At 37.0% G+C, this 22,781-nt stretch overlaps 2 protein-coding genes across 2 annotated transcripts in view; one reads left to right on the top strand and one right to left on the bottom strand.

Annotated features, from left to right (window-relative positions):
* Positions 1-10,098: 10,098 nt before the first annotated feature.
* On the top strand, positions 10,099-10,922 carry LOC131858405 (uncharacterized). Its single transcript, XM_059211638.1, has 2 exons — positions 10,099-10,225; positions 10,336-10,922. The coding sequence occupies exons 1-2, from the start codon at positions 10,105-10,107 to the stop codon at positions 10,920-10,922; spliced, it is 708 nt and encodes a 235-aa protein (XP_059067621.1). The 5' UTR covers positions 10,099-10,104.
* Positions 10,923-17,489: 6,567 nt separating this feature from the next.
* The window catches only part of LOC131072891 (peptidyl-prolyl cis-trans isomerase CYP37, chloroplastic), a 155,565-nt gene continuing 150,273 nt past the window's right edge, over positions 17,490-22,781 (bottom strand). The window contains exons 7-10 of the mRNA XM_059211637.1: positions 20,539-20,641; positions 18,323-18,376; positions 17,855-18,010; positions 17,490-17,516 (exon numbers count right to left, since the gene is read on the bottom strand). Coding sequence (XP_059067620.1) covers positions 17,490-17,516; positions 17,855-18,010; positions 18,323-18,376; positions 20,539-20,641 — 340 coding nt within the window. The remainder of the gene's footprint in view (positions 17,517-17,854; positions 18,011-18,322; positions 18,377-20,538; positions 20,642-22,781) is intronic.

Genomic DNA, 22,781 nt, shown 5'->3' with positions numbered 1-22,781 from the left:
TGCTGAATTAATATATGTTTTCTGAGTTCTCCCCCCTAGTCCAATAGAATTATCCAATCTGATATATCCCTTAACAAGGGATGAAGAGTCACCCCTTCCCATGGTATCCATTTCCTCATAATTGATGTGTCCCTTCTTAACTAAATCGTTTCCCTATCAATATAATCCACCGCTAACATATTAATTAGTGTATATTATAATCGCTGCTCTCCATAATACCAATCACTGTCTAAGTATCTTAACAAAATTATCTTAACGAATATGTGGTTCCTTAATGAATATATTGTTTATTGTCTTGATCATTATACAATCACTTCCATACCTTATGCTCATGCAAATTTGGCCAGGAGATATATATTTGTGCGATACTCCTTGACGTGATGTCATTGAATGGTCAATCACTTGGACACCAGCGGCCTCTTCCAACTCTCGGGACTGCCTTGGTAAAGTTAACAGCAAACTACCTTTTTATTAATCAACCCGTATGTCTCTTCATTGCTGACTGTAAACGTGATTACTGTCTTTGGTAATCTTTTTGCTTAATCAACACTTAGTCTGTCTTTGTCTAGATCACTTCATAATGATCTTATTGCCATGAAGTCAACAATGCAATAGCCGTATAATGATCAATGTGATATCATCATGCTTCCTTAATAATATTATTGCTTTCATTTATTGATCATTGTCTAAGATCAATATAACCATATTTATGATACTCACTGTTTATCATAACCTCGCCATTCTTAGTCATTATCGTTGAAATATTCTTTTTGAGATCGCTGCTTACTTCCATTAATGAACTTTCAATACATTATGTGTCAAATATTAATCTAGATCTGCTAAGGTCGTCAGTGGAAAATATTGGTCTTTACGTATTTGGTTATCAATGAAATTTAGACTCTTTTTCCTTATTTGTTTGCCACCTCTATTATCACTACCATATTAATATTCTGATGAAGTTGACCATCAATATTATAAGTCGACCATATAATATTAATTTGGTCTTGCTTTATTCGAATTACTAATTTATTAATCTTAATTAATATCATTAATGATTATTTCCTCCTTAACATATCTTTGATGACCGCTGCCTTATTGCATTATAATTGTTTGGTAGTTATTATATAAATAATAATAAATAATAATCATATATAACAATAATAATAAATAATAATCATAACAAATAATAATAAACATTAATAATTATATATTAGAGGAAAATCGTGAAGTCTCATAAATGAGACGATTTTCCAATATTATTAAATGTTAATTAATAAATGTTTTAATTATCGTATTTATTTAATCCAATGTCCAAGGAGGGGTTATGACAACATCAATCAATATTTGCCTGAAGTCCCCATTAGTGCTTCCAGGCGTGGAATTGTTAAGTCCTAATAAATATGTGTATCTTCCCCTGAATTGTCCACGGCCTCTAGCCTGCTCAAAATAGCTAGGATCCTCCAGTGGAAATGAGCCAACTCTTCAATAAATTTACAAGCTGAAGTGATTCCTCAGATCATTGAGACCTTTTTCTTATTTCTTCAATCCTATCCACGGATTCCTTCAGGTGAGAAGAGGGAGGAACAAAAGACTAATCTTCCTCTCAGAAAGGACGCATCAAGCGTCGCACAAAGCTTTGTTTTTGCTCTTCAACTTCCTATTTTTCTCTTCTATTCTTTTCATCTGCTCCTTCAGTGCTAAGGAAAACTCATCAAAATCCTCCACCACCTGTGCCTTGGAGGCATGCCCTAGGCCGAATGTTGTAATATCATATTCATCAAGAGTAAGCTCATTCTTGTCTTTGTCGACTCTACGCACAGCTAGGTGTAATGTCCTAGATCCTGACTCATCCCTTGTAACTTTGGAAAATTTATTTGCCTTCTTTGTTGGCTTGTCCATCCTGTTTCGAAGTTCTTCAAGTTCCAGCGCAGGATCCATCTCTTCTTCTAGCTCTTTTCTCATCCTTTCCTTCAGCCAATCTAGAGCGGCTGCTTGTTGATCTTGCATTCCCAGTTGTACCTATTCCTATGAAACCTCTTCAAATTCCTAAGTCTCCAATGTCCGTTTCCATGAAACAATCCTGAACCTGTTGTTTCGGATTCGAAGGAAGTTCCTATCTTGACTTCTCTGTTGAAGAGGCCTATGGGAGGCACTAAAACTGAGGATATTTTACGCTTGTGAAATGTTCTGTTCATCCTCTTGCAACTAATTTCCTATGGCTTCTCTTGTGAACATTTCAACTTCATGCATGCTGGAAGAACTAGCCGATGATTGTGCCTCTTCAATCCTTCGCCTCTTCTACTGTGGTTCTTCCTGTTGATCTTCCTTCCTTTTCCTTGTCTATGAATTTTCAGGAACAATTTTCCCTTTCCCACGTTCTACTCTTTTTTATGGAATTTCCTCTTCCTTGGCCTGGGCTCCTGATGACCCTTCAGTTGCCTCATCATGGGATTCCAAGTCTCCCATCAAATTGTAGGTTAGGTGGTTATTATTTGCTTTCAATTTTACTATGTGTCGTTCAACCCAGTGCCTAGTGAACTTCAAAACTGACCTACTTAAGACATCTAAATCATCCAATTCTAGTTCTGACCAATTTGGCACCTGAATATGCCTATCCTTCTCCTTTTCATACTCTGGCTGAACAAAGTTTTCATCTTCTTCAATTTGATCCGGCACCTGTATAACTTCATAGATTGTTATCAACTTGAGAGGCAATCTGGAAAACATCCTCCTTCTGACTTCAAAGTCATCTTTGGCATTGGCCCAATAATCTTCTAGCTGAAACTTATGTTTGAGCCTTACACCAGCAAACATCCTGATTTTATCATACGAATCAAAGAATGTCCTTGCGGTGTGAGATGCTAGGTGGTAGAATAGTAATTCATCCACTAACTTTCCTACTACTTCCAATGACGGACACATTTTCTCATAATCTCCCATGACAATTGGGAATTCAAGCCCTAGCTTCTTCTGAATTTTATCATAGGCAGTCAACTGTCTGGTAACCTCTAAAACACCATCTTGTCCTTTGGATACCTTGTAAGTTTATATGGTTGGCCAGAGAATCCTTGGATCCGGATATAAGTGAATTTCGAAAATTGAATGTACCAGGCGCCATACTTCTTTACTAACTTCCTTGCTTCCTGTGACAATCTTGTGTGAAGTCCTTGCAACGATCTAGTGATATGCATAGTGAAGGTGTCACTTGCTTTCTTGAAAGAAGTAGTGTCATACAAGTGCAATCGAGGATAGCACTCATGAACTTTCAATTGTCTTGGTCCGCATCCCATGGGTCCTTTGCCTGGCAATCCATTGAACTTGCCCATTCTAGCCAGTAGGTAAACAATATACGAGCTCATATAAAAAGATTGGGATTGCTTTAAATTCCTCAGCTGCTCATCCAAGTTGTTGCTGATTATTTTTGCCCAATCTATCACCCTATTGCCTTCCATTACTTTATCAATGAAGTAAAACATCCAAGATTCAAACATGAAGGCCTACGGACACCCCATGACCCGATTCATCATCAACACAAGATCAACATATTATTGTTTGAAATCCATGCTGGTGATTTCCTTGGGTAACTTTGAAATATGAGGCTTCGGCTTCTACATCCACACCTTATTAAATAGTCCAGCGCATCTCTCAAAACCAAAATCATAAATCAACGTTGCTCTTTCCTTGGTCTTGTATGTCATGGACTGGTATGCAAGAATCCCAAAAGTTTCCCCAATCACTTCAGCTATAAGATTGGCCAAGAGTTTTCCATCAAGTGACAAAATCGCCCTTCTTTCAGCGTTAAAATGCTTCGCACATTCCATAATCAGCTTCAGGCACGAGATGGCGGGAGGGAAGGTGGCAATTGCTACAATTCCACTTTTGACTATTCAACTGGCAACGACTGATGGAGGACATCCAGCTGTTCCATACACTCTTTCTCTAAACTCTCCCAGCCTTAAAGTTCCTAGGTTGGTGTCGCTGACTTCTCTCCATTTTGAAATGATTTTAGACTTCAAGAGAAATCCTCTTTGTTCGTTCTTGATTTGTGCTTGTCGGGAGGTATTTGCTGCCTTGTTGGATTCCGCCATTCCTGCAAAATAAAATAATTAACATTAGATTCCTGATAAGAGACTTCTAGAAATCCATCGAGAAAGGAATTCCAGGCTGTCAATTCCGGACTTGGAATAAATAAAAACCTCCAAAAATGACACCTTCTAGAAAATGATAAAAAATCCTCGCTCTAACTTTCTTCACTTTGCTCTTGCTTCCAATCCCTTCAAAAATTGTTGTGAAGAATGAGGTCCAAATCTTTGCTTAAATAGAAATGATCCAAAAAGTTGTTAAGTTGGCGTGGGGATAAAATTAGCAATTGCATTAATTCTCTTTCAATCATGGGTCATGTTTCCTTAGACAACTCGCCATGAAAGTGGACCCTGCCATCATCTTTGAGTTCGAAAATAGGAACTATAATTCTCCAAGTTGTGCCTCATTAATATGGAATATTCCTTTTGCATGTCGCCAACTCATCCTTTGCAAGATTCTTTCCATTCTAGACGTATAAGAGATATTTCAGAAGATTTTATTGCCTTGGGGAAAGTTTAAAAATCTTTTCCATTTTAAAGAATTATTGAACACCTGGAAATCTTGGAGAGAGAAAATTCTTTCCTAGAGAGATTTTTTCTTGTTCTCATGTATACCTTATCCTGAAGGGAGATTTTCCGACCACTGACCGTTTTTTCATGTCCAAGGAATTTCATCATGTCTGGAGTCCTGAAGAGAGATTTTTCCATACTTAGCCAATTTTCTTGTCCTGGAAATTTTCACACTTGGGCGCAATTCTACCCTAAGGAAGGAATTTTGTCGAGGATGAAAAATCCTCCTTGTCCTGGAATCCACGCTCTCTCTCTCCAACCTTGGGCACAGTTTTGATGTGATGGAGGAAATTTGCCATGGAAGGAAAAATCCTCCATGCATTGATTTTAGCGCCCATCCCTTGTCTTGGAGCGCATTTCAGCACTGGAGGAGGAATTATGAGGAAATAGAAAATTCCTCCATGTATGTATTTTAGCGCCCATCTTTGTCTTGGAGCACATTTTTTCTATAGGGAAGGAATTTGGTGAAAATTGAAGAATCCTACCTGACCTTGGTCTTCTGCCCACCAACCTTCCGTAGAGCGCATTTGAGGAGTGGAGGAATTTCCTCCAAGAGGAGAATTCCTCCTTGACCATGCTTTGGCACCCATACACCTTTCTTGAGCGATTTTTGTGGAAGATGCAAATTCCTCCATGACTTGATATTTGCACTCCCCTTCTATCCTAGGGCACAATTTGGAGGAGGTGGAGGAATTTCCTTGGAGAAGAAAACTCCTCCTTCACATGCTTTTAGCGCCCAGACTTCTTCCTTCAGTGCATTTAGAAGGTGGTGAAGGATTTTAGTATTGGGAGGACATTCCTCCTTGTCTTGATTCTTGAGCCCACTTTCCAATCTTGAGTACCATTTTGGAAAAGAGGAAGATTTCTTAGTGAAGGAAAACCCATTCATGCCTTAGAATGGATTTTCATGCTTTTGCCATTTCAAGAAAGGACTCCAGACATAGCCAAATTTTTGATCATCTGTTGCTTTTTCAACTTTTCTGGATTTAGAACTTGGATTTTCAAGAATGTTCTGCCATTAGTGTCCTGTCAACTACCAAAGCTAGACCTGCCAAAAATAGACTTACTAAAAATAGTAAGTACTTCCAAGCATCAAATTAGAGCAAACCGGGGTACAGAGACACTAAAAATAGACTTACTAAAAATAAAAACTGTAGATGGAGGAAATGGGTGTTTGAATCAAAGATTCAAACTTGTTCCAACATCCAACAATGGAGTACCTGCAAGAAACACACATGCAAAACAAATATCTAAACTAATACACGCATGAATGTTACAAAAACCCACTCCATTGCACTCCTATCAACCAAGATCTCGTGCTTAATCAAAATGTTCTTAGAAGCACATGCACAAGAAGCTATGGTGAATGAAGATTTGTGATGCGAGGAAACGAAAGATGTGAGAATCAATGAGATGATGAACTAAAAATGTAAGAGAAAGATTTGAAAATGCAAGTATGCAAATGATAGACTGATTTGCTCGATGATTGGATATGAGAGGGGGCTAGGTTTAAATAGTTGTCCTAAGGGTGGATCCAAGTTGTAGGATGAATGTGGGATAAAATATTGGTTTGGAGGTGCAAGTGTTTATCCCATATTCATTAGGTGGGAGTGAAACAAGATAAATAGAGGATGGATTGGGTATGCAAGAAAGTTTAGGAATAAAATGAGATAATGTGATATGTATTTAATAGATTAATGAATTAATAGAAAAATGGAATAAATATAGATATTAATATAATGAATAATATGGAGAATAGGATAATAAGAATATTATTTAATTTGGATCCACTTAATGATTGGAAAGATCGAAGTTTATTAGGAGGACAATATTAATGAAAATCAATTATGTGTCTACATAAACTACTAAAAATAGTAAGTTTGTTTAAATGCAAAATTAGGCCAATCCGGGATGCAGTGAAACTTACTAAAAAAAGTAAATGTCCAGGATTCGCTCAAATTTAACCCGTATGTTCCTTGAAGGGTCCCTACTCCATTGCTTTGTTCAAATTTCTCAAAACCCTAAGTTACTGGCCTCAATTCTAAGTCTGAAGGGTAAAAACCCTAAAATAGACAAAACAAGCTCCAGACCATAGTTACAAGACTTGCAGAGTCTAGCCTAGACTCGGCGAGACTCGAGGTGGGTCACCTTTGCTGAGGCCAAAAGACCCTAGACTCAGACTCAGCCAAGTCTAGCCGAGTCTGCACAAACTCGCCGAGTCCCGTGCCTTGGACTCTGCCACACCAACATGAATAAAAAACACAAAAAAATAAACATGTCTTTGTTTTAAGTGGAATAAAAGGTCAATAAGTTATCTCTCCTATCCTAAAAAGTCATTTTTCTTGTTTGCAAACACAAGGAGGAGAGAAAAAGAGGGATTTGAGCGATGAAGACTTGGAATGGGTTGATCAGGTGGATCGAGAGGCAGAGGTTGTAGCGATGGCAGAGGAGGAGGCTAGAGCACGAGGAGACCCAATGGAGAACCCCAAGTCCAAGGATGATGTGGATGAGGATGTTGATGTCACTGAGGCTGAGGCTGAGCCTGAGCCTGAGCTTGAGACACAGGCAGATATCATGGCTGCAAAGCGTTTCAGGACCTATATTAGGCGCACACGTAGGACGGGTTGCGGGGTCGAGTGATCACTGGTATTGGCTCCTCTGAACCTTAGACTTCTAGGCTCTAGCTTTTATGTTGATATATGTTTTGAATTTTTTATGCCATGGATTTCATATTCCATGAATTTTGTAGACATTTGACACTTTATAATGCAAAGATGACACACTCGCCGAAAACTCGGCGAGTGACAAAAACTCACCGAGTTTTTGGGCCTGGCAAGTAGTAACGACTTCTACTTGCCAGGAAAACTCGCCAAGTTTTTGCAAAAAACTCGCCGAGTTTTTGCAAAAAACTCGCCCGCGTTTCCTTTACAGCCGAAAACGGCTTAAAAATTCGTTTATTTTTTGTTTTCCAATTATGTTTTGGGCTGAGAAGGGGGAAACTCATTTGGAAGGCTTGGAAGGTGATTTGAAGGGGATTTGAAGGGAAAATCAGATTCCAGGTAAGGTTTTTAATTTTTTTTCTATGCTTTTTTAAAACAATTTGTTTATTTTTTGTTGCATTTAGATTGATTACAAATGATTCCTAGGTAGTCTAAATCATTTCTAAGTTATTTACACAAGATTTAACACAAGTCTTGTTGAATTTTCACAATTTTTTTGAAGAATCTAGTTTTCAAAAAAAAATTCAAACCCTACTTTTTTTAAAAAAAACTTCGAATGATGTCTAAATTTATTTAAACTAATGTAGATAGTTTGCTTAGTGCTAAATTGTTTAACTAAAATGTTAATTTTTTTTTGCACTTTGTATGTGTAGGTTAAGTAAGCATCAATCATGGCAAGGGAGCAATGGCCACTAGATCCATGCCCATCTGGATTTATACGCACCCGTCCTAGAGGTGCTAGAGATGGGGCATGGAGGTATGCCTATGAGGGACCCGATCCTGGGTCAATTATATGCATAAAATGTGAGAGAATACTTCATAGAGGCATCAACCGCCTCAAATACCACCTTGCAGGAATAGATAGGCATGATGCTAGAGCATGCCCTGGGACCAATGAAGAAATAAAAAGACAAATGAATGCCCTACTTGCAGCTGGGGAAGAGAAGAAATTGCAAAGAGAGAGGGCAAAGCTAGCCATGAGATCAGCCATAGCTGAATCTCAAGGTGTTTCTATTGACCTTGAAGAGGAAGAAGAAGCACTTGAGGGCATAGTGGGCTCTCGGCGTGGCCCACGTATCCGCAAACCCACCATCAGCTCCCCCATTGCTTTTGCTTCCTCTAGTAGAGTATCTGGCCCTATTCCACTTCCATCACAACGATCAGGGTTGATAGGTGATTATTTTGTGCCCAGAAACACACCTGGAGCACAACCATCATTAGAGGCTAGTGGATGGAATAAGGAGGTACATGAGAAAACTGACATTGCAGTTGCTGATTTTTGGTACTTCAACAACATTGCATTCAATGTGGCGGAGAATGCTTATTGGCTGAATTTGGTGACTGCTATGACAGTTTCAGGAAAGGGGTACAAGGCCCTTCTCGTAGGGATTTGAGTGGGAGGTTAGTAAATTACTAGATAGTCCACTTGATTTCATTTTTAATTATTTTTTAGATTTCTTGTTTATTAAATCAAAATTGTGTACTAATACCTAATTTCACTTTGCACTTACAGGTTGCTCACAAATGCAGTTGCTAGGGCAAGAGAAGTGATGGAGGATCAAAAAATTGATTGGGCAAATTATGGCTGCACCATTCTTTCTGATGGGTGGACAGATGGCAAGAACCGCACCATCATCAATTTTTTGGTCGCTTGCAAGGACAATGTAGTGTTCTTGAAATCTGTTGATGCCTCCAACAAGGTGAAAAATGCAGAAACATTGGCTAGAATGTTGGAGCGTGTCATCATGGAGGTGGGGGTAGAGAATGTGGTGCAAATCATCACAGATAATGCAGCAGCATATGTGTCAGCAGGTAGAATCCTTTTGAATTATCACCTTTAGGCATTAGCAATATTCTCATTTGTTGTGGGCTTTGTTTTACTTGGTTGCATATTTCTTAAGAATAAATTCTTCTTTTGCAGGAAAAATCCTCCAAGAGAGGCACCCCACTCTTTTTTGGACACCTTGTGCAACACATGTCCTTGACCTTCTTTTGGAGGACATAGGAAAACTTGAGTGGGTGACTCCAGCTGTGGAAGATGCAAGGAGGATCACCAAATATATCTACAATCACCCTTGGGTCCTAAATTTGATGAGACAACACACACAAGGGAAAGATTTGGTGAGAGCTGGTGTCACAAGGTTTCCAACGATTTTCTTGACGTTGCAAAGCATTCTTGCTGCATTGACTTCTTTGAAACAAATGTTTGTGAGTGGAGAATGGCTTAACTCACCTTATTCAAAGAAGCCTGAAGGAGAGGCTGTCACATGCATAGTCTTCGACAACCAATTTGCACAAAGGGCTGCAGAGATTGTGAAGGTTGTTACTTCAAAACTTTAATTTTTAAATTTTAGTTATTCTTGATTCAAGTCTCTCATTACTAATTTGTAACTTCATTATTTAACTTGATCTTTTTTGTAATTTGTATTTTTCAATTGTAGGTGTCAGAGCCCTTGGTTCGAGTTCTTCGCTTGGTGGATGGGGATAAAACCCCAATGGGATATCTTTATGAGGCCATGGATAGGGCCAAAGAGTCTATCAAAAATTACTACAAGGGGGATAGGCTCAAATTTGATCCCATTTGGGAAATTGTTGATAGAAGGTGGAACAATCAGCTCCACCAACCCATTCATGCTGCAGGGTACTTCCTCAACCCTCGTTTTAGGTTCGGGGGCTCTTACTCAGATTTGAATGGAGAAGTCATGGAGGGCCTCAATACATGCATTGAGAGGATGGTACCTAATGTTGAGGAGAGAGACCTCATTGTGAGTGAGCTCCAAAATTATGAGGGAGGAAGGGGTAAGCTATTCTCTTCAGAGCTGGCTAGGAGAGGAAGAACCACTCAAACCCCAGGTATAACATTTGCCATTTGGATTTTGGGATCTAAAGACTAAAATGATTGATAAATTATGTTTTCTCTTTTCTCTTTGCTTTCTAACTTTTCCATTTTATTTATTTTGCAGATGCTTGGTGGCAAAATTGGGGTGGAAACACCCCACATCTCAAAAAATTTGCCCTCAGAGTCTTATGTCAGCCTTGCAGTTCATCCAATTGTGAGCGCAATTGGAGCTTGTTTGAAGCAATCCACACGAAGAAGAGGAGCAAGTTAGCGCAGAAACGGCTCAATGACCTTGTCTACGTGCAATATAATCTTCGATTGCGCGTAAAGAAGGTAGAGGAACTAGAAGGTGGTCCAATTGACTTGGATGATATAGATCCTTACAGTGATTGGACATCACAGGAGCAGCCTCCATTGTTTTCCGACACTGACATCACTGATTTGGAGAGGCAGGCTATGGAGGAGGGGGGTGGATTTGGTTTCAGGTTGGATGACATTGAGGAGGATGAGGATGAGGATTCATTGCCAGTGCCAGAGGCAGGTGGAGACATAGCTTCATCCAGGATGGAGGATGAGTCTCAATCAACCATACCGAGCGAGGAGGCACAGTCACGCCCAGTCCCACAGCAGACTTATACGACTAGACAGTCTAGACCCTCTAGTTCTACCTCTCCCCATGTTTTTGCGAGAGCTAGGAAGAGAAAGTTGTAATTGTAATTTGCAATGATGTATTTACTTTTGGATTTACAAAAACTATTTAGTAATTTACTATTTTGCTTCAAGCTTCCAGCCATCAACATTCCTCATGAGGATGCGATTTTGTAGACACTTTGCATTTAAATATATCTAGAATCAGCTTGTTTCTTTTGTGTTATCATTTACTGACTCATTGGATGCATCTTCTCATTAAAAATTGCAAAAAAAATGCGTTTTTTACTAAGTTTAAGCGTGTTTTTAAGTTGCCGAGTTTTTCGCCGAGTTTTTCCGAGTTTTTCCCGAGTTTTCGCCGAGTTTTTTTCCCAGGGGCTTGGCGAGTCGAGCCGAGTCACGAGTAGTTCAACTATGTTATAATGTGTTATTTAGTTTAGCTTATTTCCTTTAGCTCAAGCCTAAAATTTGCGTTTATACTTATGTGATCAATGTAAACTTGTGTATGTGTTCAAAGTAGCTTCTATTTAATGAGATTATTGTGTCTTTAAGGTTTATTTATTAAAGGATGCATAAAATAAGTTTTAAATCCTTAAAAATCTTTGAAATTCTTGGGTTTTTCAATTTGCAGAGTCTTGGCCGAGTCTGCGTGCCAAGTTCAAGTCCGAGTCAAAAATTAGCTTGTTGAGTCCAAGCAGAGTCCGAGTCTTGTAACTATGCTCCAGACTTAGCCAAACTCACTCAAAACACTTGCAAACTTGACCAAAATTTGCCAAAACACTTGGGGACTTGGGGAATCAAGGAAAATGTTGCCAAACAACCCAAAAGACCACAACCAAAAGACCAAGTGGACCAAAAATGTAGGGGGGTCCCCATTTGGAATGAGGTGATGTGTGATTAGGTCACAACAGGTCCGCATTGGAGAGCGGTCAGCCACTAGATGAGGTAGGCCAAAATAAATTAATTTTTTCTTTATTCCATGCTATTCTTTTAGGTTAGAAAAATTTGTGTTGCGTAGGCATCCTGTTGATGCACTGGCATCCAATCGATGCACTAGCATCCATAGAGTTAGAAAAATAGAATTTTGTTGGAGGAGAATTTTGTCGAAAAATGCTTATAAGTAGAATGTAGGTTAGATTTAGATAGAATATTTGCATGACATAGATCCATTTTTGCAGGTTTTACCAAAGGTTTGCGAGCACACTGATGGAGCAATCTTATCTCTTCTATGAAGCCACAGAGTTGATATTATAGACTTGGAACACGGACTGCGATGACGAGTTGATCTCTGGTGGGTCTACAACATGCTAGAGATTCATTTCCACCTGGCCTTACTCATGGCCCTCATGGAGAGGTTGGACACAGACACCTCTTTAGATCTTGAGACTCCCCACCCAAGGGGAGAGAGTTGTGTATGAGGAAGGACGGACGACCCGTAGTGCACAAGATGCACAACCAAAGAAACGGGACTCGGACTCGTCTTGGACTCAGCAAGGTCGACTCGGGCTCGAGACTCGGCGTCAGACTCGGCTAGACTTGGGAAAGTGAAAAACTCAAGAAATTTAGAGATTTTTAAGGATTTAAAACTTGTTTCAGACACCCTTTATTGAATACACCTTAAAGACACAATAACATCATCAAACTCGGCTCATTTGATTACATACAAAAGTATACATCAATCACATAAGCATAAATGCAAATTGTAGCTGAAGAAAATAACAACATAGATATATAAATATTGTCAAATTTATACAATATTACAAAACTCATGGAATAAAAAATCCATGTCATCATATGATCATCATCAAATGTTTCATAAAAATACCAAAGGTAAATAGTAAATACAACTACAAGTGTACAAGCCTATGTCTCAAAGGGTCGTGCACCCTCTCGCCCTGGCCCCCTGCGAAGGCTTTTAAAGTAGGTCCTGGATGATTCATCAGCCATAGTCACTCCCCGTGACACCATGCCATGCTAACCAACATCAGGAACAACTGTGTCACTCTGAGTCTCAGTATTTCTTGTCTCTGCTCATGCTCTCTACTCCTCTTCTGCCATGGCTACAGCCTCAGCCTCTATATCTACCTAGTCGATCCAATCAATGTCATCATCACTAAAGACAACTGTAGGAGTCCCAGGTGCTGTTTGATTCTCATTGGCCCACTCTGCTTCAAGATCAACCTCATCTAGAATGATAGGAGAGATGTCAACTAATGCATTCTTTCTCCTTCTCAGGCGAAGGTTGTAGTGAACAAAGACGAGATCATTCATCTTCTCCACAGATAATCTATTGCACCTCTTGGAGTGTATGTGCTCAAACACACTCCAATTGTGCTCACAACCTGATGCGCTGCATGGTTGGCTCAAGATACGAATGGCCAACTTCTGAATATTTGGTGTCGTTGGGCCAAAAAAGCTCCACCAATGATCTGAGTTTGAAATGAGAAAAATAAATAAAATCTGTCTCACTCATGAACTCATTTCACAAGTTACAATATAGTATTGAATAAAACTAAAATTAAGCCTTACAATTTATTTTTACCTGGCATCATAGTTGTCCTACTGTCTTTGGCGACAGGACGAGAGAAGGTCTCCCCTTGTGCATCTGAGAACAACTGTAGCTCCCGAATAAGGTCTATCTGAGAAGTACCAGCAGGTCCCATCTTCTCTATGATTGCGTATAGCCCATTAAGGACCTCCACATCAGTCTTGAAAGAAGGGATAAAACGGAATGTCGGATTCAGATAATAGGCTGCTGCATGGATGGGCCTATGAAGTTGATGATGCCATCTCCTATCAATGATCTCCCAAATGGGACCATACTTGCTCTCATCTCCTCCATAGACAAATCGGATGGCCTCCTTTGCCCTATCCATGCCCGCATATATATAGCCCATTGCGGGCTTATCTCCATCCGCAACTCACAACAAAACCACCAAGGGCTTAACAAACTGTAAAATTAAAAATATTGTGTAATTTAGAAAAATGAGCAAATAAGAGAATACATATAACAAGTTATAAAGCATGAAGTTAAATTGTAGAATTTATAAAAAAATTACCTTCACTATCTCATCACAAGGGACCCAAAAGTGTTGCTCATCAAAAATGCAGTCTGCCATATCTTTCCCTGCAAGGGTGGTAGCATAGGATAAGGAAGACCACTCCTCACCAACAATCATACATCTCAACGCAGACTTAGACCTAAGCATGGACTGCAATGTGAGGAAGTTTGTGGCAAATCTTGTGATTCCTGGACGATGCAACTCCTTCTGCTCTATGTATTGTCTCATAAGAGCCAACACCCATGAATGATTATATACAAATTTGCAAACATTTATTGCCCTTTCTACACATCTCTTGACCCATGGGATTTTTCCAATTTCCTCCAACATGAGGTCAATGCAATGAGCAACACATGGAGTCCAAACTATAGATGGGTGCCTCTCCATCAATAGTCTACCTGCAGCAACATAATTTGTTGCATTGTAAATTGTAATTAATGGAGGTACAAACTACAAGATAGTAATTAATTTGCAAACAAAATTAGTTTGTAATCAAAAGTTTACCCACAGCAACATAATTTGTTGCATTGTCGGTCACCACCTGTACCACATTCTCCTCACCCACATCTTCAATCACCTCCTCTATCTGCTCACATAGGTAGGTGGCATTCTTTCAATGGGCGAAGGCATCAATGGACTTGATGAAAACGGTGCCCCCTGAAATAAAAAAATAAAGCTAGGTCAATGATCATTCAATAAACCATTAGATAAAAAATAAAAAACTAAAGACTATATGAAACTAAAATTAATCAATCACCTGCAGAAGAAACAAGAAAATTAAGGAGAGTTCTATTTCTCCTATCCGTCCAACCATCAATCCTGATGGTGCAACCTTTAGTGCTCCATATCTGGCATTGTTCATCTAAATCCTTCTTCACATCATCCACCATTTGACACAAAATGGGTCCCCTCAAATCACTCTCACTAGGGGCTTTGAACCCCGCCCTACATATGGTAAGGGCATCAACCATTTCTTGCCAATAAGGAGACCTGTCGCAAAGAAACTCAATGAGATAAGTTAAGTATAAAAATTAAAACAATCAAACATAAAAGTTAGTAAAACATTCACCTGGCTACAAAGAATGGAATACAGTTGTAGCTCCAAAACCTACCAACTACCATTTTAGCAGCATCATGGACCTCCTTGTTCCAACCCATGCCCTCAAGCGACGGTTGGGACCCAAGAGTAGTGTGAGGCACAAAGAAGGAATCCAACCTAGATTTACGAATCCTAGGTCCAATGCTAACACTCCCACTACAACTACTAGTGCTAGGAGCATGAGAAGTGGCAATGGCACTGCCACTTATAGAAGTAGAAGTGGAAGCACCAGCAGTAGCAAACTGAGTGGGAAGATATGAAGGTAAGGAAGAAGGGCCTCCAACACAACCTAACTGTGTCCCTCTTCCTAAAATTGTCTCTCTACCAATGGCCGCTCGATCCTCCTTTTGTTTCTTTTTCCTTTCAATTTCCTCAACCATTACATAACATTCACGTATGGCCTCAGGGAGTGCTTTAAGGCATGGTTCGGCATCATGTCCACGCACACCAGCAATATGGTATTTCAGTCTATATATACCTCCATGGAATATTGTTTTGCAAAACATACATTTTGTTTGCCCCTTTCCTTGCCCTGGAAAATCCTCATGATATTTCCAAGCAGGGTCCTTTCTAATGGGGGGTCTAGAAGCTGAAGTAGACATTTTAGGATAGTTTTGTGAAACTTGAAGTTGAGGCAAATAATAAACTGAAGTTTGCTGCAATAAAACATTATAATTACAAAATAAAATTAATACATAGTACATACATTCAAAAAAACTAAAGTAGGGTTTGTCAAACCCTACTTTTTAAAAAAAGAAATCTACAAACCCTACATAGTACAACACTACAACTACATACTACATGCTACATACAAACATACAAAACATTTTGAAAGAAAATGTAAAACTTTCAAAATAAATGAATAGAAAATAGAATTTTTGCATACAAGAAACAAACTAATCTTCAAAACAACAATCTTACCTCTTACAACAAGCTTGAAATGAGCTGCAAAGTCTTCCTATCCAACTCTTGATGCACCAAATCCAAACACAATGCAGCTCCAATGTGACAAATTGAAGAAAACTTGAGCTTCCTCCTTGCTGGTTTTTCTTCTATGCACCCTTGTTTTTCTTCCCAACTCACTTTACTCCTTTTTTTGCAAGTGAATGAAATGAAGGTCACTTTTAGGGATAGGAGATAATTAACAAACAAAAAACGGAATTAAAAAAAGATTGCAAACTAATTTTTTTTTGGTCTTTAGTGTTGGTTGACGTCGGCCGAGTCCGAGTCCCTAGGACTCACCGAGCATGACTCGGACTCGGACTCGCCGAGTTCAGGCGAGTCCGGGCGAGTCCCGTTGCACAACTCTATTCTATAGGCCAAGTCATTCCTAGAGACATAATAGGGCACATATATTTGAGGTGGCTTGAGAAGGGGCAATTCGCAGTCCCCTTGGTTGCTCACATTGATGCACTCAAATAGGAAACATAAGTATCACATTGCAAAGGAAAACATTAGAACAAATATATAGATATCTATTAGAGTTGGCATTGGAAGTACATCCCTTGGCTCTCCTTGTATTCTCTTTACCGAGGTTTGTAACACATTCTAGGGTTTTTGTAAGTTGTTCCTAACTTTTAAATTTTAATTATTAATACTATGCATTGTTCTTTTGTTGGAAAAAACTAAGTTACCGGGTTCGGCACTCACAACTCAAATACGAGTCCCGGTTCGAGTTGGGTCCCAGTTCGCATTCGGTTTGCGTTTGGGTTCGGTTTGAATCAGCATTCAGCAAACACCGTTGGTCAGCAATCAAAACACTTCTTTGCATTAATGGAATTGACGAAACAAGTAGTTTATTTCAATGGATACAGTTGTCGTTGATGAAGGGCGGGCTACGAATAGCAAAGCATTCGATAATTCATTGGCTTTCTGTTTATTAATTTTAAACTTAAAAGTTTTTCATTGATTTATAATTTTATATACATATATTAATAATATATGTTATTATATATTATATAATATAATATATATTATATTATTATTATATAATAATTATTTATATATATAAATTTATATTGTTTTTGCACTAACGAACCCAAAACAATCCCAAACCCCTTTTCAAAATTTTGTCAAATCAGCGAACCAGGTTCTCGAACCTAAACCAGTGCTCGAACCCGAACCGGCAACTTAGGAAAAAAACATTGAAAGTACATATTGGTAGGTGATCATCATAAATTCATTGGAGAGCCTGATATGACTTGTTTCCACATAGTTAAATACTTGTAATGGTTTGGAGTAATTTACCTTATAGTAAACATATCAATCACAACATAACCATTCACGGATATATGTTTATATGTATTGTTTATATTATATTTAGTCATTTAGTCACCATTTTACTTACGTGCTTCAAATTTCACCTTAGACGGTTGGCCTATGTGATTCACTTTTGGCATTCTGCTTCACTTTTTATTCCACAAACATAGTTTTTCAGATATATAACTTATTACTTAAGACATTATTCAATCAGGAGAATGACCGACTTATTTTGAACTACAGTTTGAAAAAAAAATTATATAAATTATATAATAACATTCTATCAAATGTATACAACTTGCTTATATCATTATTATCCTTCATGAATGCAATCATTTCAGGTAACAATGAAAAGACAATTTTCTGAATTATTTTCCCAACTGGCAACTTCAGTTTTTGAGAAAATCGCTAAAAGCAAGTCATTCTATCAAATTCTTTATTTCATGAAATGTTCATAGGATATATATATGCATGCCTGGAAGGTAATCTACTTGTTTCATGTAGGAAAAACTTCTAGTTAATGCGCACACATATGAAAGAATTTTTCAATTAGGCATTGTATAACTTGTACATACCTGGACATTTAATGTCGTCCTATAGAAGGGTTCAAATCCACCAGCAGGCATTATCTCTATGGGTAAGCTAAAACCAACTCCATTGCGTTCAGTGTCTGATAGTATTGCTTGTTCAGTAGATTTCAACTTAACTCCATCATATGCCCCATCTATCACCTTCAGAATTGTAAAAGAATGACTAAAATCTATTTCGTTTTAAATCACATTTCAAATAATTGAAAAACATTTATGGGTATTTGATATTCTGAAATTTAACATGTAAATCATAAAGCAATTATTTGTAGAATTTGTATATATCTATACCAGTATACACATTTTTTACTATGTTTGTATATGGATTCATGTGCAAACTTGTGTATGTATGAAGATAGATGTTTGAAGGATGCAAATTTAGGGGTTTAGATTTTTATTGTAATCTTTGATAGGTGCAAATAAAACTATTAAAATGAAAAATTTATTCTAGCTTACCAGTTTTGCAAAGTTCCCTGCTGTGAGAGGAGCCGAATATCCATCAAGAACAACCTATACAGAAATGAAATTACATCAAGACAATAATCAATAATTTCTAATATCTAAAATTTAAATGACTCCAAAACTTTCGAACTTAAATTAAACATGATAACAAATGCTATTTGCAAAGTCTTAGAACATGAATTCTAAAATATCACAAATACGCAGTTTTTAAGTTGAGCACACTCAAATATAAATAAGATCGGTTTGTGAATTTCCTCTAAACAGATTGACCTAGCACACTACTCACGTTTTACATTTTTTTAAGAATTTACCTTTAAAGAAGGTTGCTAGTGAACAACATGGAAAGATCATATTTAACATCTTGAAATAGATCTAAGCTTCTAAAGCACAAATTTCTTACAAACATAATTCGGATATGGAGAGAATGTACTTCTATGTGCATGAGGAAAAAATGTTTTTTCTTGATTTCATGTCTCTTACATAATTATAATAAGAGTATATGGTGTTGGAATTTTAATTCACAAATTTTGATGTAACACAAAATGAAACATTGTACAATAAAGTATTCTTCAAAGCATAAGGGGAAGCTCTGTTTGAACTAGAATCTAAAGATTTTGGCAATACAAACAAATTAAAATTAAAACCTATTCTTTTGTTTCTCAATCCAGGGCATAAGGTGATTCAATTATTTTACACTAGACAAAGGGAATCTTTGTATAAAAAGCTATCTACTATAGAAAATGATTTAATTTGACTAAACAATGCTTCCAATTTTAAATTAAAACCAAGATTGAGATCTATGAGTGAAACAAGAATGAATTTGAAACACAATGACATTAAGCATGGAAGGATTGTTCATTGTACACAAAGCAACAAGGCTTCATCTGAAAATGATCATAATACAAAGCCAATAATTGCCAAATTGTTCTTAATAGAAGACAATTGGACATTAGAGCTTAGAATTCATTGAACAACAATTTTAACAATATGCAGGCTTGAAAATTATTATTAGGAAACTCAGTACAAAATGAAAATTATTTATAATGTTACTGAACATTGTATGAAAATAAATTGAAGCAAATAATTGCTATTTATACTCTAGGAATACCTTGATTGCATGTAATGCAACCTTTATTACAAAAAATTATATCCACTAAATCTAAATCTAAAACCATGAAACTATTAGTTAGACTACTGGTTAAGATTATTACTAGTTATCACTTATAGCTCGCATCTATCACATAACAAGAGATCTAAAGATAAATGATCAAATGCCATGTCCCCTACCAACACCTAAAATCATCTACACCTTATCACACCCAATTTTACGCATTCCAGCATTAATTAAGTAAGACCAGATATTTAATTAACCTTCTCAATCATCTTCCTAATATTAATTTAATAAATGCTAATAGTTTATTCAATTAATGTATTCTTTATCCTGCTTTCCTACTTTTCTGAAACATAAATACACTACTAAATTTAATCAAAGACTAAAACCTTGATATATTTAGATTTCTAAAATATGGTTAGAAAGTTGAGACAAAGCTTGATGTCATAGTGGTGTTTTTCATAATTATATCCTAAAATACATGAATCTAATGGACAACATAGTTACATACTCATTATTTGTATGTTTTTGTATGTCTTTTGTAAAACACCAATTTGGGCACCAAAATTGCATGTCCAACTCTTAGGATTGGTATGTTCAAACTTGTTCCAAGCCTATGGACACAATTTTGGTTCAAACTAGAATACGTATTGTTATGATGCACTCACATTACCTAAAATGTTGCCAAGCCTTCATGCAAGCATGTAACTCGTGTGTGTTATGTCTTCTAGAGGGCAACTGCATTTCAGTAAAATATGAATTTTTTGCGACTTTTTGGGACCCCATCTTTGTGTACATACCCATACAAGAAACATGTATGAGAAAGTAATGACTTCTATACAAAAAATAATGAAAATTTTGTAATTTCCACATTAAATCATTTCGTTTGAAGTACATCTCAAGAGATGCATTCAAATTCCTCTTATGGATAGATCTGATAACAAAGTTTCAAAACATGTCTCCAATGCACATTTTATTTGTTTCAAAATTTGAGGTATAAAACAAATCAGATCAATGATTTGGTGCTTCAATCATTCTTTATGGAATAACTTAATAAATTTTATATAGAGTTTGGCTCAAGAATAGCAACTATGCTGACCTTGATGGTAGCTGTTTTTCCATTTCCACCATTAGTTGACATAGAAAACATCAAATTGTCAGCCTTCTCCACTGTAAACTCTACAATGGCCCTTCCAGTCAACCTAAAAATAAGTCCACAAAACTGTCATTTATTGAAATTATAATGTTAATTTAGTCACATTCTATTCTTTCATAAATTGTAAGTGATCACATAAAACGTTGGATTTATCATGTCTTACAGAATATCTTACAAATTAGTTAAAAAAAGGAATAAATCTGATAATGCATTTTTCAAGAACTATGAATGGTAATGCAAACAACTTGTAAGATTTTATCTTACATTTAAATCTAAATTTTACGAATCCAACAAAATACCAATGAAGAAGTATTTAGCAAGATTAGTGTACTTAGATGTAGGCCTTTGTATTGTCCCCATTTTTGTGCTTTCCTTAGCATCAAAGTTTTTTAGGGATTAGCCTATCTAATTGGTCTCAGTAGGCTAATGAGTTGATTTGAGGGCCATTTAGGGTTCTTTAGCTGACACTTTGGGTGTCATTTTCTTGTGTTTTCCTTTTCAGTGCATTGAGATATTTGAGATTTACCTTCCAGGGGTCATTCAAGCTCTATTTACACTCACTATATATGGACGTTGGGCTGGACCTTACTCTTTATAGTAAACAATCTGGATGGTCAGCAGGCACTATTGTTACCCTTGGGGTGTTGGCAGAATTAATTAATTGTTTTTATATTGTCTTTAATTGAAGTTTATGATTTATTTATTATTATTAAAGTAATTTAAAGTGACTTTATAATTAATGGTGTTATAAGGGTATTTAATGCATATATTCATTTAATGGTATAAAAATCATTTATTAAAGCCAATTGTGCGATGCCGACCTTGGAAGAAATTATAACATTTAAAGCAAATGCTATTTAATGTTATTAAATGATAAAAAAGCCAAAGGAAACTGTGGCTTTTAGTGGAGGTATAAAAAGCCAAAAAAGAATTCATTTGGACGATTGTTCATTTGCAAATTGTTGAAGTTTTTTCGAGAGCAAGGGTTTGCTGCTGAAGATCCAGACTTTTGAGATTGAAAACTCTCAAGTGGAACAGTGCCTCTAGGTGTGAGACATCATCCAAGGGTACTTAGTTGATAATCTCATCCAGAGATTATAATTGTGCTTATTTGAATTCAGATCTGGGGGTTTATGAAGGAAAACCATATGTGATATCCCCAACCAAACAAGAGCTTGGAGTGCAGTGTATCACCATGGATCAAATCAGATCAGAACTGTTACTAAGTTACAGGCAGCAAGATTTATATTTAAAGCATGATGAAGAAATCAATACTTGGACTGCATCCAATATCAAAAATGTTAGAAAGTTTGTAGCACGAGAGCTTTCTCATAGAGAACAATGTGGCTGCTATGAATAAGAATGATAAGTGTCAAGATGCAACAAAAACTATGATTGATATTCCCAAAATCATATGGAGAACATAGAGCGCGAAGACATCAGCCAAGATTGCCGTGAATTACTAAATTATAATGAATAATAATATATATCGAAGCTATGGTTCTGCAAAGTATTCTTTACACTGCTGGTTACTATGGAATAATCATGGGGAAGATTTAATAGTCAAATCAGAACTATCGCTGTTCCAGAAAGGGAGAACTAAGTCCATCAGTAAATAACGGATAATTAATTAATGTTGTTAGTAACTAAGAAGAGATACGATTCGACTTTGGGGTGCAAACTCTTCATTCATGTCTCTTCTAGACTTATTTACGGGACATCTACCACTCCTCCAAAAGCATCATCAATCACTTTAATTCTTATAGAAAAGATAAGTTATATCTTGTACATCAGATTATATTGTATTCAAAACATATCAGCATATTCAGATCTATTCTATATATCAGTAATTCATTGCAGTTACATTCCATATTCATATCATTTCCACAAGTAAGACATATACAGTTGGTTAAGCATAGGAATCATTATCCTTATACAAGTTTGGTCAATAATCTAATTCTTGCATAGTGTTTTAATAGACATAGTCATTTATAACTATGTATTTGCAGCGCTCAAGGAGCCATAGTACAGCCAAGGAGGGTGGTACCGATCCACCATTGACAACATAAGAACACACGTGCATAGAGACATTAGTCAGAGACGATGTATTAAGGATAACCTTGCACCATCAAGATAGATACAAATCAGGAACAACAGTAATCCCACCAACTACAGACTCGTGTTTT

Source organism: Cryptomeria japonica, chromosome 9, assembly GCF_030272615.1.
Source record: "Cryptomeria japonica chromosome 9, Sugi_1.0, whole genome shotgun sequence".
Classification (NCBI taxonomy): domain Eukaryota; kingdom Viridiplantae; phylum Streptophyta; class Pinopsida; order Cupressales; family Cupressaceae; genus Cryptomeria; species Cryptomeria japonica.
This window is presented reverse-complemented; position numbering and strand designations above follow the sequence as displayed.

Excerpts from the sequence above, each read along its gene's own strand:
- LOC131858405 (XM_059211638.1), top strand. The coding sequence starts at position 10,105 with ATGGTACCTAATGTTGAGGAGAGAGACCTCATTGTGAGTGAGCTCCAA. Across the intron at positions 10,226-10,335 it reads AAGAACCACTCAAACCCCAG|ATGCTTGGTGGCAAAATTGG; the intron begins GTATAACATTTG and ends TTTATTTTGCAG.